Genomic DNA, 12,873 nt, shown 5'->3' on the forward strand with positions numbered 1-12,873 from the left:
CGAGCAGGAGAAGGAGCAAAGAGCCTTTTGGCGTCTTAGGTTTTTTTCTTTTTCGGTCTGAAACTAGTCCGTGGGGGTGGGGAGGAAGAGCAGGGCTTGTTCAATGCTATGCTAATCTTTTAAGCGCTCTTTTCTTGCTCTACGCTGCTTTTCTTTCTTCTCCATTCTCTGCACACTAAGGAGTGGGTGGCTCATCCGGCAGCAACAGGAGGAGGCTAAGTCAGGGGCAGCTGTCAAAATCCTCCTCCCCCTCCCCCTTCCTAGTTTAATGATCAAACGCCTGGCTGGGAAGAAAGGCAGGAACCAGAAGGCGCGGAGGCTCTGCCTGCCCTGCACTGTCACATCACACGCTCTGTTGTGTGTGTGTGAGTGAGTATCCCTCTCCCTCCCCTCTGCTGACAACCGTCTCCGCAGCCAGAGAGGAGGAGGAGGAGGCAAAGCGTCTATTGCTCTCAGTTACTCTCTCACTCATTGCTGAAAGGTGGGCGGAGGGTACCTTTCCCCCTGGTGCCTTTTCTCACGTTGACAAGCTGGGGCCCAGCACCGGAGAGGGGGGGGAAAAAGAACAAAGAAAGAAGAGGAGGGAAAGCACCAAATCCGGACCAAACATCCCAGGCAGAAGGAAGCTGTCAGCTCGCCGTGACACAACACATAGCCCATTGAAGCGCCCTGGGTAGCAGCTACGGCTGGGAAGGGAGCCCTCTGCCCGCCTTCCAAGTTGCAAAGCGAAGATTGCTCCGCAAGCAAGAAAAGGCAACTTTATTTGTACGTGGGGTGCCCGTTGGGTAGCAAGCCTTGCCAGCTGGTGCAGTCCGGTGCTCGAGACCACGATGAAAAGTAAAAAAGGTAGGGAGGGGTGCGTGTGAGTGTGAGAGAGACAGAGTGATTCCTCAGCGTGCTGTTGCTAAACCTGGACGGGAAAGTGGAAAGCATGTTGCTTTCGCCATATGGAAATAACAGGCGTGTGGTTTAAACTTCACTGTAGTTTGATTTGGCTTATTAAATAAAGTGGAACCGGTTTTCTTCTCTCACCCTCCTTTTTTTCTTTCTAATCTGGTCCTTTTCCTCTTTGTTGAGCTCATGTCTGAAATGGCAGTTGATAATGTTTCACTTCCAGACAAAACATGAGGGGCTGTTTGGACGCTGCTTTCTCTCCATGCTGCTTGGCTCCCTGTCAAAAACCTGGTCAACTGCCTGCTTTGTCCCCAACAAAGTTTTATTTTCGCTTTTTAAAACAGCCCTTTTCTTCCCCCTTTCCTCCTCCCTCTCTCTCTTCACTCTAATTTCTCCAGTCCGGTCCCCAAGGACGGGACTGGAATTGTTTTCACAACTTTAAAAAGCAAATCCCAACCCAAATACAACTCTCTGAGCAATGCAGCCAGAACAACGGGGTGGCAGGAGCTCTTTGTTTGCGAGTTAGCATGGGAAAAGGGGACAAAAGTGGGGGGCTGTCGGAGAATTTAAAGTGAGATTTTTTTAATCGATCTGCAGATCTATCTCCTGCCTTTTTATCAAAGAGTTCTTCTTCTTCTTCTTTTTTGAAGACTAAAAGTAAAGTGATTTAAAAACTTACCCACCACGTGGCGGGGAAGCAGCAAAAAAGACGTTTGGAAAACTTTTCATTGGTGTTACTTACGTAATTACCACTTGGACAGACTTTATAATCATGGGATTGTCGATATTTCCATCTGTAGTCCTCTAAGTATCTTGAAAACTAAAACGTGGCTGCAAAGAATCGGAAAACATTTTTAAAACGTTACTGCTGTTTAAAAAAAAAGATTTCGGATGTTTGTTTCCTCGTCAGTTCCCCAGCTCCCCATTTTTAAGTGGCTAATCAGTAATGTAGATTAATGATTTTTGATATTTAAAGACCTTTAAAATATCCAAGATACTGAGGGTTAAAAAAAAGGAGTACTGCGCATGTTTACTACTCTAGAGCAGTGTTGTTTTTCCTACTACACGCTCTTGTGGTTCAAGGGTCCAGAAATCTACTTCGTTGTTAATGTTCCTGGAGCCATTAGAGTATGTGTTTTTATACACCTATTAAGCACCTTCTGAATTCTTGCTGTATAATTTAAGATACGCTCTAATATAGTTTGTAGTTCTCATAAGTAATCTTGGACTATACTGATTTAAAACAAAACACACAAAGGAAATTAAGCCGCAAAGGCAAAGTTTAGACAAGTCAGTGCGGGTCCTGTTTACACTCTCAAAAAAGCAAGGAATTCAGAGTTCAAACCGAAACTTTGTATTTATATACCCCCCCTCCCCCGCCAAATATTTCAGTGTTCTCCTAACTGGAGTGATTTTAGATAACACGTGTTGCATACCAAGCCCAGCCCTCTGTACCTAGAGACAGTTACAGCCTTGACTCTAGATTTTCCCATTTTTGTAGATTTGTTCAGATTGTTAAGGTTATTGGAGGTATATGGTTTTACTGAATTATTTAGACTAGTTATTTTTAGAACATTCCTGTGCTCCCTATTTGCACAGTAGTGGTGATGAGTTGGTTTCCTGTCTGCTGCTGCTTCCATTGTTCAGATTCCTCTCCCGGAGGGCAGCTACTGGTTGTCTAAATACCAACTTCACACACTTCCAACTCCAAACTAAATATGTGTGAAAAATGCTGACGAGGTTACCATGTCTGCCTATGTCTTTCTCTCTGTGTGTAATCTGCCTTGTGATTTGGGAGTTCTGCACTGAAACAATGAAAGGCGGCATATTGGAAGGCAAACCTTTGAGACAGAAGACCATTGGTTTAGAGTTCATGTGGCAGAAATTAGGAAGTGAGAAGAAGCTCACAGATGCATGGAAACTTTTCAAAGAAGTTAGGACAATGATTTTTGTTGTTTCCTTTTTAATTAAAGTTTGGGCTTGCAGTTTGCATTTGTGGCCTGTATTTTGATACTTAAGTTTCAGAGCATGACCTGATTTCAGATTTCTTTCTTGTAGTCTAAAAAAAAATATTAAAATTTGTTTTCTATAGTACAGCCAAGTTTGCCTACTTTGTGGAACCAGTAAATCTCAAAGCAATGCAGAGGAAAGAAAACTGGTGGTTCTACTTGTAAAATCACATTTAAAGGAAAAGGAAAACTTTTCTAATTATCTGCAATGGAAAATTCCCTTACACATCCCCATAGCTCCTGTGTCTGATCTGGTTAATTATAAATACTATTTAACATGGTTATTTTTTTTAAAAAATTCACAAACCTTTAACTAAAGTTCCTTTCCAAATTGGTATATCTTAAGTTAAATCTCTGAAACCTCTTCCATGGATGGCAAAAGTTTATTTCTTAAATAATAATAATGAAATGTAGCTCTTACAGCAGTCACACTGCAGCTCTCTCATGTGCCCTCCTTCCATGTCCAAACTTAATTTCCTCACCCACAAAAAATATCAGGGTACACTTACTCTATAGGCTGGTATGTTTGTACATATTAATGACATATTCACACTATCTGTTATTTCTGGCCTAGCCAGTTATTTCTGTGTTCTTTGTGGTGTACCTGTTAAGTTTGAAGACTATATGAACTAGGTTGCCCCTACCTATACTATCTTGCTCTTAACCATCCTCACTTATCTATGTTAAAGGTCACATACATACATATATATGTAATCATCACCTATCTAGGCTAACAGTCTCAAACAGATGTATGCTAACTTGCATTAGCTCAGCATACAGGATGTGGCCTTGCATTACAGCCAAAAATACTCTTAATACAAATTTATAATGCTATTATGATAAAACAAATAACCCATAAGAGAAGACATATAAGCAGGTAGGTAGGCTAGCCCTATAGACTACACTTGTAGTCTCCAGTCCTGCAAAGATATAGCCCTGTTGAAGATTATGCATATGACTATGTGTAGTCCTAGTGAAGTCAATTACAGGAAGATTGGGGTTTTTTTAGATTGGAAATATTATCTAGATATATACATGTACAACCCAACCAAAGAAATTCACAGAAACAGAAAAATGAAGCTAGATTATCCATGAGGTGATCTAATCTATTCCTTCTGCCAAAGGAGACTGTGCCTTGCAGTATACTCATTCAGTTTCAAGTGATTCAAACAATTGGTTTCTACCAGTTCTCTTGGGAAGCTCTGCTACAATACAATAGTATATTTTTCCTGATATTCAGCCCAAATTTTAATTTGCTTAACTTAACTTCATTCCATTTCTCCAAGTTAAGGCCCCAATCTATCCCAAATAATTCTTTCTCCTTCTTGGTGTTCATACCTTATAAGTACTGATAGTTTTTTCCATATCACCTTTAGTTATCATTTTGAAAAAACTATGCACATAATTATTTTTTTCCTCATCAGATTTATCCCTCCAGGCTTTTAAGCCAGGAAGCTTTAACTGAATTCTTTCCCGTTATTTAGTATCATCCAGGTATTGAGGTGCTCAGAATTTTATGCAGTGTTCAAGGCATGATCTCCCTAGCAGTGAACAAGAAAGGGACCTAGGAACTCTTTGGCCTGTGATGTGATGTAACACAGTATGTTAAATTCTCTACATGCTGCCAGACTAGAAGCTGGGTGCAGGTAAATCAATTCACATTATATAAAAGGGGGGGAGGGGGCTGCTGATCCTTCAAGAATACTGTGATTTGTTCATGAATAGAGATAAGGCAAAACTTATCAACCTTTAGGAGTAGTCCTCACTGAAATCAGTGAAACTATTTTTGTATGAATAAGGACTGCTTATCTGAGTAAAGCTTATAGAATTAGAGACAGGGTCACTTCTTGTGTCTTAGGCCCTGTTTACATACAAACGTGCACCCGTTCAGTTTAAGTAGTGCAAAACACTCTGTAGACATTCTTGCATCAGTTTAAGAGGGGTTTATTTCAGTTTAAACATATAATCAACTGAAGCTAACTTGTAAAAGCCTGATTTAAACAGAAATAAGTGTCCACAAAGCTTTTTATACCAGTATAACAGAATCAGTTTTAAAATCACAACTTAAAATAAGATGGAAGTATTCTGCATGTAGACAAGTCCTTATTCTGGGGTATAAATAACAGTAAATGGTCCAGACATGGAGCCTCGGTGGGAAGCCTTTCAGCTGTGCCCTACTAAAGAGGAAACCAACAGCATATAGTCTGATTACTAACAAGAAGAAAAAACAAAGCTGAGTTGCAATCAGCATGGATGTTCTAATGAAAACACAGGTTTTGACAGCAACAACGTGGCTTCTGCTCTCGTAGAGTATCAGCTGAGGTTGTATGAGATCTACAGCCTTAACTTCCTGTTGCTACAGCTTCTGCACATGCCGTTGGAGATGTTTGTTAAAGGTTCAGAGGTCTGCTGCTCTTTTATTTAAATGAGAAATTGCAATGCCGTTTGTTCCTGTTTAACCAAAACCTGTTTTGTGTCATAAAATTGAGGGAACATGTCACACTAAGTAAGCAGATCAAAGGGCAGACTCCGTGTTGTTTCATTTATTTTTTTTATTACTGCGTTACAGTTAGGAAACTTACAGTTTGAAGGGAAACTTTGTTTTATTAATTTTTTTTAAAAAAAGAAATATGATCTCAGAAAGATTGCATTTTCAACAAATATTTTTGGTGTGGTTTTTTTCTTTTAATAAATCTTTATGTCAAATTTTAGCAGTGGGTAAAGAACAACAGTTCCAAACCTAAATCTTTGTTATCAAAGCAGAACTCTGGTCTTACTGTTTAGAAAGAAGCTTTGCATGGAATGTTTACTAAACCTTGAGAGTTTAATCTCAAATGATTTCTATATAACTGCACTTATGAATGTAAATTTACTCCTGTGAGTAGGCACACTGATTGCTCCTCTTTTGTTCCTGCTTTACACCATTGCTGTGCTTTCAGCTCCTTCTTTACCTGTCTCCCAAGGTCTCTGTTTTGATAACTGTCTCTGTAGCCTAACATTTTATTATCCTCTTTAAAAAATCAGTGCGACAACATTTTTAATCTACCACAAGCAAAAATAGAAATGTTTGGAACATTAGGTAAATTCATAGATTCCAAGTCAGACCTTCTGTATAGCATAGGCCATAAAACTTCCCCCAAAATAATTCCTAGAGCAGATCTTTTAGAAAAGCATCCAATCTTGATTTAAAAATTGTCAGGGATGGAGAATCCACCCCAACCCTTGGTAAATTGCTCCAGTGGTTAATACTCACTGTTAGACATTTAAAAACGCCTTATTTCCAGTCTGAATTTGTCTAGCTTCAACTTTAAGCCATGGGATTGTGCTATATCTTTCTCTGAATTTTGTAAACTAGTTTTAGCTAGTCATAAGTCTACTTTGCAATTAGTGAGCTGCTGTGTAGAGCCATCATAACTTTTCAAGCAAAATAATATTTTAATGTGAAGCTATTAGGGTCCTGATAGATTCCCCCCCCCCCCCCCCCACTTGAAAATACCACATACATGCACTAAGAACTAAATCAAATATACAATTCAGAATTTACCTTGAGTTGGTTATTTAAATTGCATGTCATTGTTTTTGTACCCTGACTGGATAACTTATGTAACTAATCATCATAGTATGAATTGTATATTCAACTGTAACATTCAGAGTGTTGGTTAGTTACATAAATCATCCATCCAGGGAACAGAAACAATACCACACAAGTTACTTAAGTAACCACCACAGACTGAATTGTGAATATTCACAGAGTATTAACAAAAAATTCCCTGGATAAATCTGAATAATTGCAAATGACAAATTCAAGAATACTGTGATTTGTTCATGAATAGAGATAAGGCAAAACTTATCAAATGCTCAACTCTGTCACACCACATTTGTGCATTTCATAGGTATCTGTGAAACTACTATGCAAAAACTCACAATTAGTTCTCTCTCTTTTGGGTCTAACATCAATTCCCATTAAATCTTTAAGTATGAACATAAATGTAGAAATAACAGGAGTACTTGTGGCACCTTAGAGACTAACAAATTTATTAGAGCATAAGCTTTCGTGGGCTACAACCCACTTCTTCGGATGCATATAGAGCCATATGGTTCACTCTATATGCATCCGAAGAAGTGGGTTGTAGCCCACGAAAGCTTATGCTCTAATAAATTTGTTAGTCTCTAAGGTGCCACAAGTACTCCTGTTATTTTTGCGGATACAGACTAACACGGCTGCTACTCTGAAACCTGTCATAAATGTAGAGTTTCATAGTTGTATCTTTTCACAGGCATAGCTTCCATTTTAATAGAACTGATTTTTTTCTAGTTTAGTTTAAGTATTACACCTCTACCTCGATATAACGCTGTCCTCGGGAGCCAAAAAATCTTACCGCGTTATAGGTGAAACCGCGTTATATTGAACTTGCTTTGATCCACTGGAGTGCACAGCCCCGCCCCCTGGGAGCACTGCTTTACTGCGTTATATCCCAATTTGTGTTATATTGGGTCACGTTATATCGAGGTAGCGGTGTAGTTTTGAAATTTGGACAGCTGCCCATATGAAGCCTTTCTGCCTGATTTTTAACTTTGCTTGCTTTTATAAATAGGCACGTTTCTTTTCTTTTTTAAATAAAAATGGATGTTCAAACTAACTTAAAAGTGATTTAGGGCCTCATTTTCCTTTTGTAATTTCTAGAAAATGCTTTTGAAAGCAAACCTATTGTGAATCAAAAAAGCTTCTGAACTGTGCTAATTGAATCTAATGGTATCAGTGATTTAGATTTATATATGGTTTGTAAGATTCCTAAAATTTCTGGTGGGATTAAAGTACTTAAAGCCAAAGCAAAGTTTCCTTTATGGATTTCAGTGCTATTTGTTTTGTTTCCTCAGTCACACTGTACACTTTGCTGAAGAGCCGAATTGCAGACTGTTGTTCAGCCACAGAATATGAAGTATTTATTTGATTGTTCACATATTGTAGTTCCAAATTATTAGTAATATGGTTTACTGAATTAATTATAGAAGACAGAGACTAAATGAGATTGAAATAAATTCCTTCTCTATGGGAGAAAAATGTGCAGTAAAACTGTAAATCTAGAATTCTTGCTGTAAACATATGTCAGAATCTGAATAAGTACTACTTGAAGTGTGAGGAAAACTATAAGGTTCAAAGCATAAGTAATCAGGACAAAGTTGAAGTGTGGCATGTTCTCCAGAAAAATAAATGATAGCAATTCTATACTACCTTGTGGTACTATTTAGGCACTTACTGTTACCTTGCTGTACACTTTTTCCTCAGTGAGTGAATTTTGTGTCACTTTAGAAGAACCAGCCACAACTTGCTTTCTGTTCTTTTCCTGTGCTATTCATTTTTATTAGTCGTTCTGGAAAGCGCTGTTAACATTTTAAACCTATAAAGCTATCCTTAATCAGAAGGAGACGCACCAGCATGTTAAATTGTAATTCAATACAGCCAAGGTTTAGGTTGGGTGTATGTTTTGAAATTCTTGTCTATTGGCTTTTTGCCTAGCCATGAAACAGCCTTGAAGAAAAAAGATTGTTGGAGGCATACCACAGTAGCACCCTTTGCTGACCAACATTTGGCATGATATTGGCATCAGATGGAAGTTACTTACTGCATATGACCAAATAAAAGGTTGCTAAGGGAACCAGTAAATGAGGTTGTGTGGAGAAGTATCCCCTAGGAATAGGTAGTTGGTGCTACTTTTGTTACAGTACACATCCTCTAAACATGAGGCCTGGTTTGACTCACAATAAAGGCTCACAACATCTGAGCTGGCAAGGAATTGTCCACTTGTTTAATGTTTCATAAATTAAAAAATAATTTATATATTTATATATAATTATATATGTTTACGTTAGGAAGCATATATATATATAGAGAGAGAGAGAAAAAAGTGTTGAAGTGAAAAATGCTGCAAATAAGAAGTGTATTGAATTGAAGTGACTATTCTCACCTTTTTATTACTGTAGGTGTAGCTGCAATATCTGGCAGTGAGACGGAGGAGGATGACACCATGGATGTCCCACTGGATCTTTCCTCTTCCACTGCCTCAGGCAAACGGAGGAGACGTGGTAACCTGCCCAAGGAGTCAGTGCAGATTCTTCGGGACTGGCTGTATGAGCACCGATACAATGCCTATCCATCAGAGCAAGAAAAAGCACTATTGTCCCGACAAACACACCTTTCTACACTACAGGTATTTTTAAAAGCTCCGATTAAAATAAAAATGAGCCTTTGTTTTCGCTTCTGAAGTTACCCACTTTCTAGTCTCTCTAAAAATGTTCATACTACAGATGTAATTTTCTTTATATGTTGTTATTGTTTGTGTTGTGATAGCACCCAAAGGCACTGACTAGGATTAGGACCCAGGACCCTGTTGTTCTAGGTAGTGTACAAATACAAGCTTACAGATGATGTCCCTGATACTGTATTGTCTTATGCACATGCTTAATTTTGCACATTGTGGCTAAAGTGACTTCAGTGGGTCTACAAACAGTGCATAAAGTTAAGCATGTGCATTAGTCTTTGCATATAAGCAAAGTGATCAGGGTGATAAGCACATGTATTAGCAGTATAATTTTCTTTACACTATTAAAATGGTGACTTTGTGCCTAATCCTACAAACACTTGAGTATATGTAACTTTTATTTATATGAGTCTTCATGATTCATAAAGTTAGTGGGACAAGTCACATGGGTAAAGCTATTCATATGCATGAGTGTTTGCAGGATGAAGCCCTTATTTGGGAATGGTGAGTCAGGAGATTTGGGTTCTGTTCTAGACTCTGCCACTGAAACATGTGTGACTCAGGGCATGGCACATAGCCTTTCTGTGCCTCTCCTTCCTCCATTGTAGTATGGGTAACCTCACAGGAAAGCTGAGAGTCTTTAGGGCTTGTCTACACTAGCGAGTTTACAGTGGCACAGCTGTACTGAGGCAGCTGCACTGCTGTAAAATCGCTTCTGTAGCTGCTCTCCCGCCAGCAGAGCGCTGTCCACACTGGTGCATCTGTTGGTGTAACTTACATCACTCGGGGCTATTTTTTCACAACCCTGAGCGACATAAGTTATACCAACAAAAGTGATAGTGTAGACAAGCCTTTAGGGCATGAATGTTTGTGTATTTTAAAATCTTTGGATGGAAGGTCATCTAGAATTGCAAAGTATTACTATTAGTGGTAAATTTTAATTTTTTATCTTTATAGATCAGTATTTTGATATAAATGTTGCAATTAGTTAAGTAAAATTTCTTTAATATAACATCGTAAGGAAAAACTACTTTATATAGAAATACTTAAAAAAAAAAAAAAAGACGTTAAGTCATCTGCTATTGCCCAGGAAACTGGCTTGATATTTAAACAAGGATGCATTTCAATGAGGTAATTCATGTTATGTCTGTTGACACAGTCAGTTGAGCAGGAAAAATCAGTAACTGTTTGTGGGAGGAGTGGCTCTTTTCAGAGAGAAAAGGTTTTCCTGTTGTTAATTAACCTAAATGCAGAGAACAATAGGTAATAGGTTAATATATGTTCAGAGTTAAAAGCTAAACCTTTCACTTCAGGCTAGCAGTCTTTTTTTTTTTTTTTTTGCAATGGAGAGAAGAGTTGGGGGTAGAAGAAGAAAGAAGAGAAAGGTTTTTACTAGGTGTGTCAGAACTTGTCGAACAGTCTCTTTTGTTGTAGAGTTAAGGAAACTGCTTGGAGGGATTCGTTAATCTAACTGAAAGATCTAATGGCATGTAGTGCGGAAGTGAATGAAGGTAGAAATTAAGATATCATTATGTTCCCAGGTCTGCAACTGGTTTATCAATGCACGCCGCAGGCTTTTACCTGACATGCTGAGGAAGGATGGCAAGGATCCAAATCAATTCACTATCTCACGAAGAGGGACCAAGATTTCTGAAGGCAGCCCAGTGGAGTCTTCCACAGGCACAAAAAACTACATTCCACTGTTGGAAGAGAACTCATTTCTTTCTGGTACCACAGGACTAAACAAGGCTGCCTCTTCTAAACCTTCTTCCCCAGGATCTGTTTTGGCTCGACCTTCAGTGATTTGCCATACCACTGTAACTGCATTGAAAGATGCCCCTTTCCTTTTGTGCCAGCCAGCTGGTGTAGGCCCGACCACCGACCTGCAGCAGACATCAGCTAGCAGATTCACAGACAACACTCTTGAATACCACGAGGATGCTTCTAAACTGGGACCTGGTACAAATGCACAAAGTGGCCTTTTCAACACTCCTCCTCCTACCCCACCAGACCTCAACCAAGATTTTAGTGGATTTCAGCTTCTGGTGGATGTTGCACTCAAAAGGGCAGCAGAGATGGAGTTGCAGGCAAAACTTATGGCCTAATCCCCCCTTTTTTTTCAGGCAGGAATTTAACACATATGTGATTATTGCTGCCCATGTGATATCAAAAGACTAACTGCATTTTTTATTATTATTATTAATCTTATTTGCACAAGGGATTGCTGAAATGAAGCTTCCTGTCACTGAGGTGGTCTTCAGTGAAATATGGTCATTCCAAGAATTATAAACTTAAAGCTACTGTAGAAACAAAGGGTGTTTTTGTTTGTTTGTTTGTTTTTATGTTTCTTAGTAGGTTTTTCATAATGTGAGATGGTTCCCAAGATCATGTGATTTTTGTTTTTGTTTCTTTCAGACTGTGCAATATCTAGTAATGATGTAGACTTCTTATCATTCCCGTGTGGAACAGAATATACCGACATGCTGTCTCAAACAAATGTTCAGTTTTTTTAAACAATATGAACCTAGATGATTATGCTTTTTTTCCACGATGTAATAAAATATTTTCTTTAAAAATGGACGCATACAGTGTGTTTTGTTGAACAGGAGCGTCACAGGGGACACCAAGTTATGCTCCAAATATAACCGAAATAGAAAGAAGCCAGCATGAGCTTGAAAATAATGTCTTCTCTCTGTGTCGATCAGAGACCTGCACATGCAAATTACAAAGTTGTTGTAAAAAGGACGTTTACAGGGATGAGGTGGACCAGAGCTACCTGACAGTGTCCTCTTGGGCTGAGCTTTTCAAAGGAGCCAAAGGGAGTTATGTGCCCAACTCCCATTGACTTTCAGTGAGATTTGGGCACCTCTCTGCCTTAGAAATCCCTTAAAAATCCCAGCCTCATTCCTTAAATATTGCTGAGTTGATGTACATGACAGCTCAGTGGAGAACATTCTCTTGAAGGTGAACTGAAAAGAGTAGACCCAGTTGCCTTTGTGCTCTTCATTGGTCTTTTGTGATGTACGGAGATGGCCTAAGAATTTTTTTCCTGCTTCTTTTCTTACACTAGTAATGTCGGGGTTGATTTACCTGTTTTTTCTGGTGGACTGGAGTGGGATAGACATAAGTTGAAATCTGACGTGCAGTTTTCCCAGCCTGGAAGTGAGATGAGGGATAAAATTTTCAAAAAGGGACTTGGACTCCTAAAAGCCAGATTTTCAAAAGTGTTGAGGCACCTTTCTGCTTAGGTGCCTAGTGGAATTTACGAAAGCTCCTAAGTGAGTGAGGAATTTAGGATCTTTTGTAAAATCATACAAGGTGCCTAAATATTTTTGAAAATGTGTTCGAAGTCACTTCTGAAAATGGGACTTAAGCTTCCAAATCACGTACCTGTTTCTAAAAAAAATTTACCCTAAGATCTGCAGCTTGGATTTCAGTCTATTTGAATGTCGCTACCCAACTCCAGTCCTCCAGCTACAAAATCAACCGTCCTTACCCTGAAAAATCAGTTCCCTAATAATTCTACTGTGTTTTGGGGGGATGTCAAGGGGAGGGTCATTGAGGACATCTTTATATAACTAAAAACAATTTGTTTTTCTTTTGGTGCTTTGCAGTGGACTTTAATCCTTTGGAGATAGTAGACATGTCTCTATCCTCCTGAGTATTCTTTGGCTGGAAGTCTGGAACTCTTTAAAGCTTTAAACTTCATT

The 12,873-nt window shown here is 38.8% G+C and overlaps 1 protein-coding gene across 1 annotated transcript; it reads left to right on the forward strand.

The window, feature by feature from the left end:
* The first annotated feature begins 782 nt into the window (after nt 1-782).
* TGIF1 (TGFB induced factor homeobox 1) lies at nt 783-11,726 on the forward strand. The gene is made up of 3 exons (XM_065399619.1): nt 783-846; nt 8,886-9,112; nt 10,705-11,726. The coding sequence occupies exons 1-3, from the start codon at nt 831-833 to the stop codon at nt 11,266-11,268; spliced, it is 807 nt and encodes a 268-aa protein (XP_065255691.1). The 5' UTR covers nt 783-830; the 3' UTR covers nt 11,269-11,726.
* Nucleotides 11,727-12,873: the final 1,147 nt, after the last annotated feature.

The sequence above is a fragment of the Emys orbicularis genome, chromosome 2, assembly GCF_028017835.1.
Source record: "Emys orbicularis isolate rEmyOrb1 chromosome 2, rEmyOrb1.hap1, whole genome shotgun sequence".
Taxonomy (NCBI): domain Eukaryota; kingdom Metazoa; phylum Chordata; order Testudines; family Emydidae; genus Emys; species Emys orbicularis.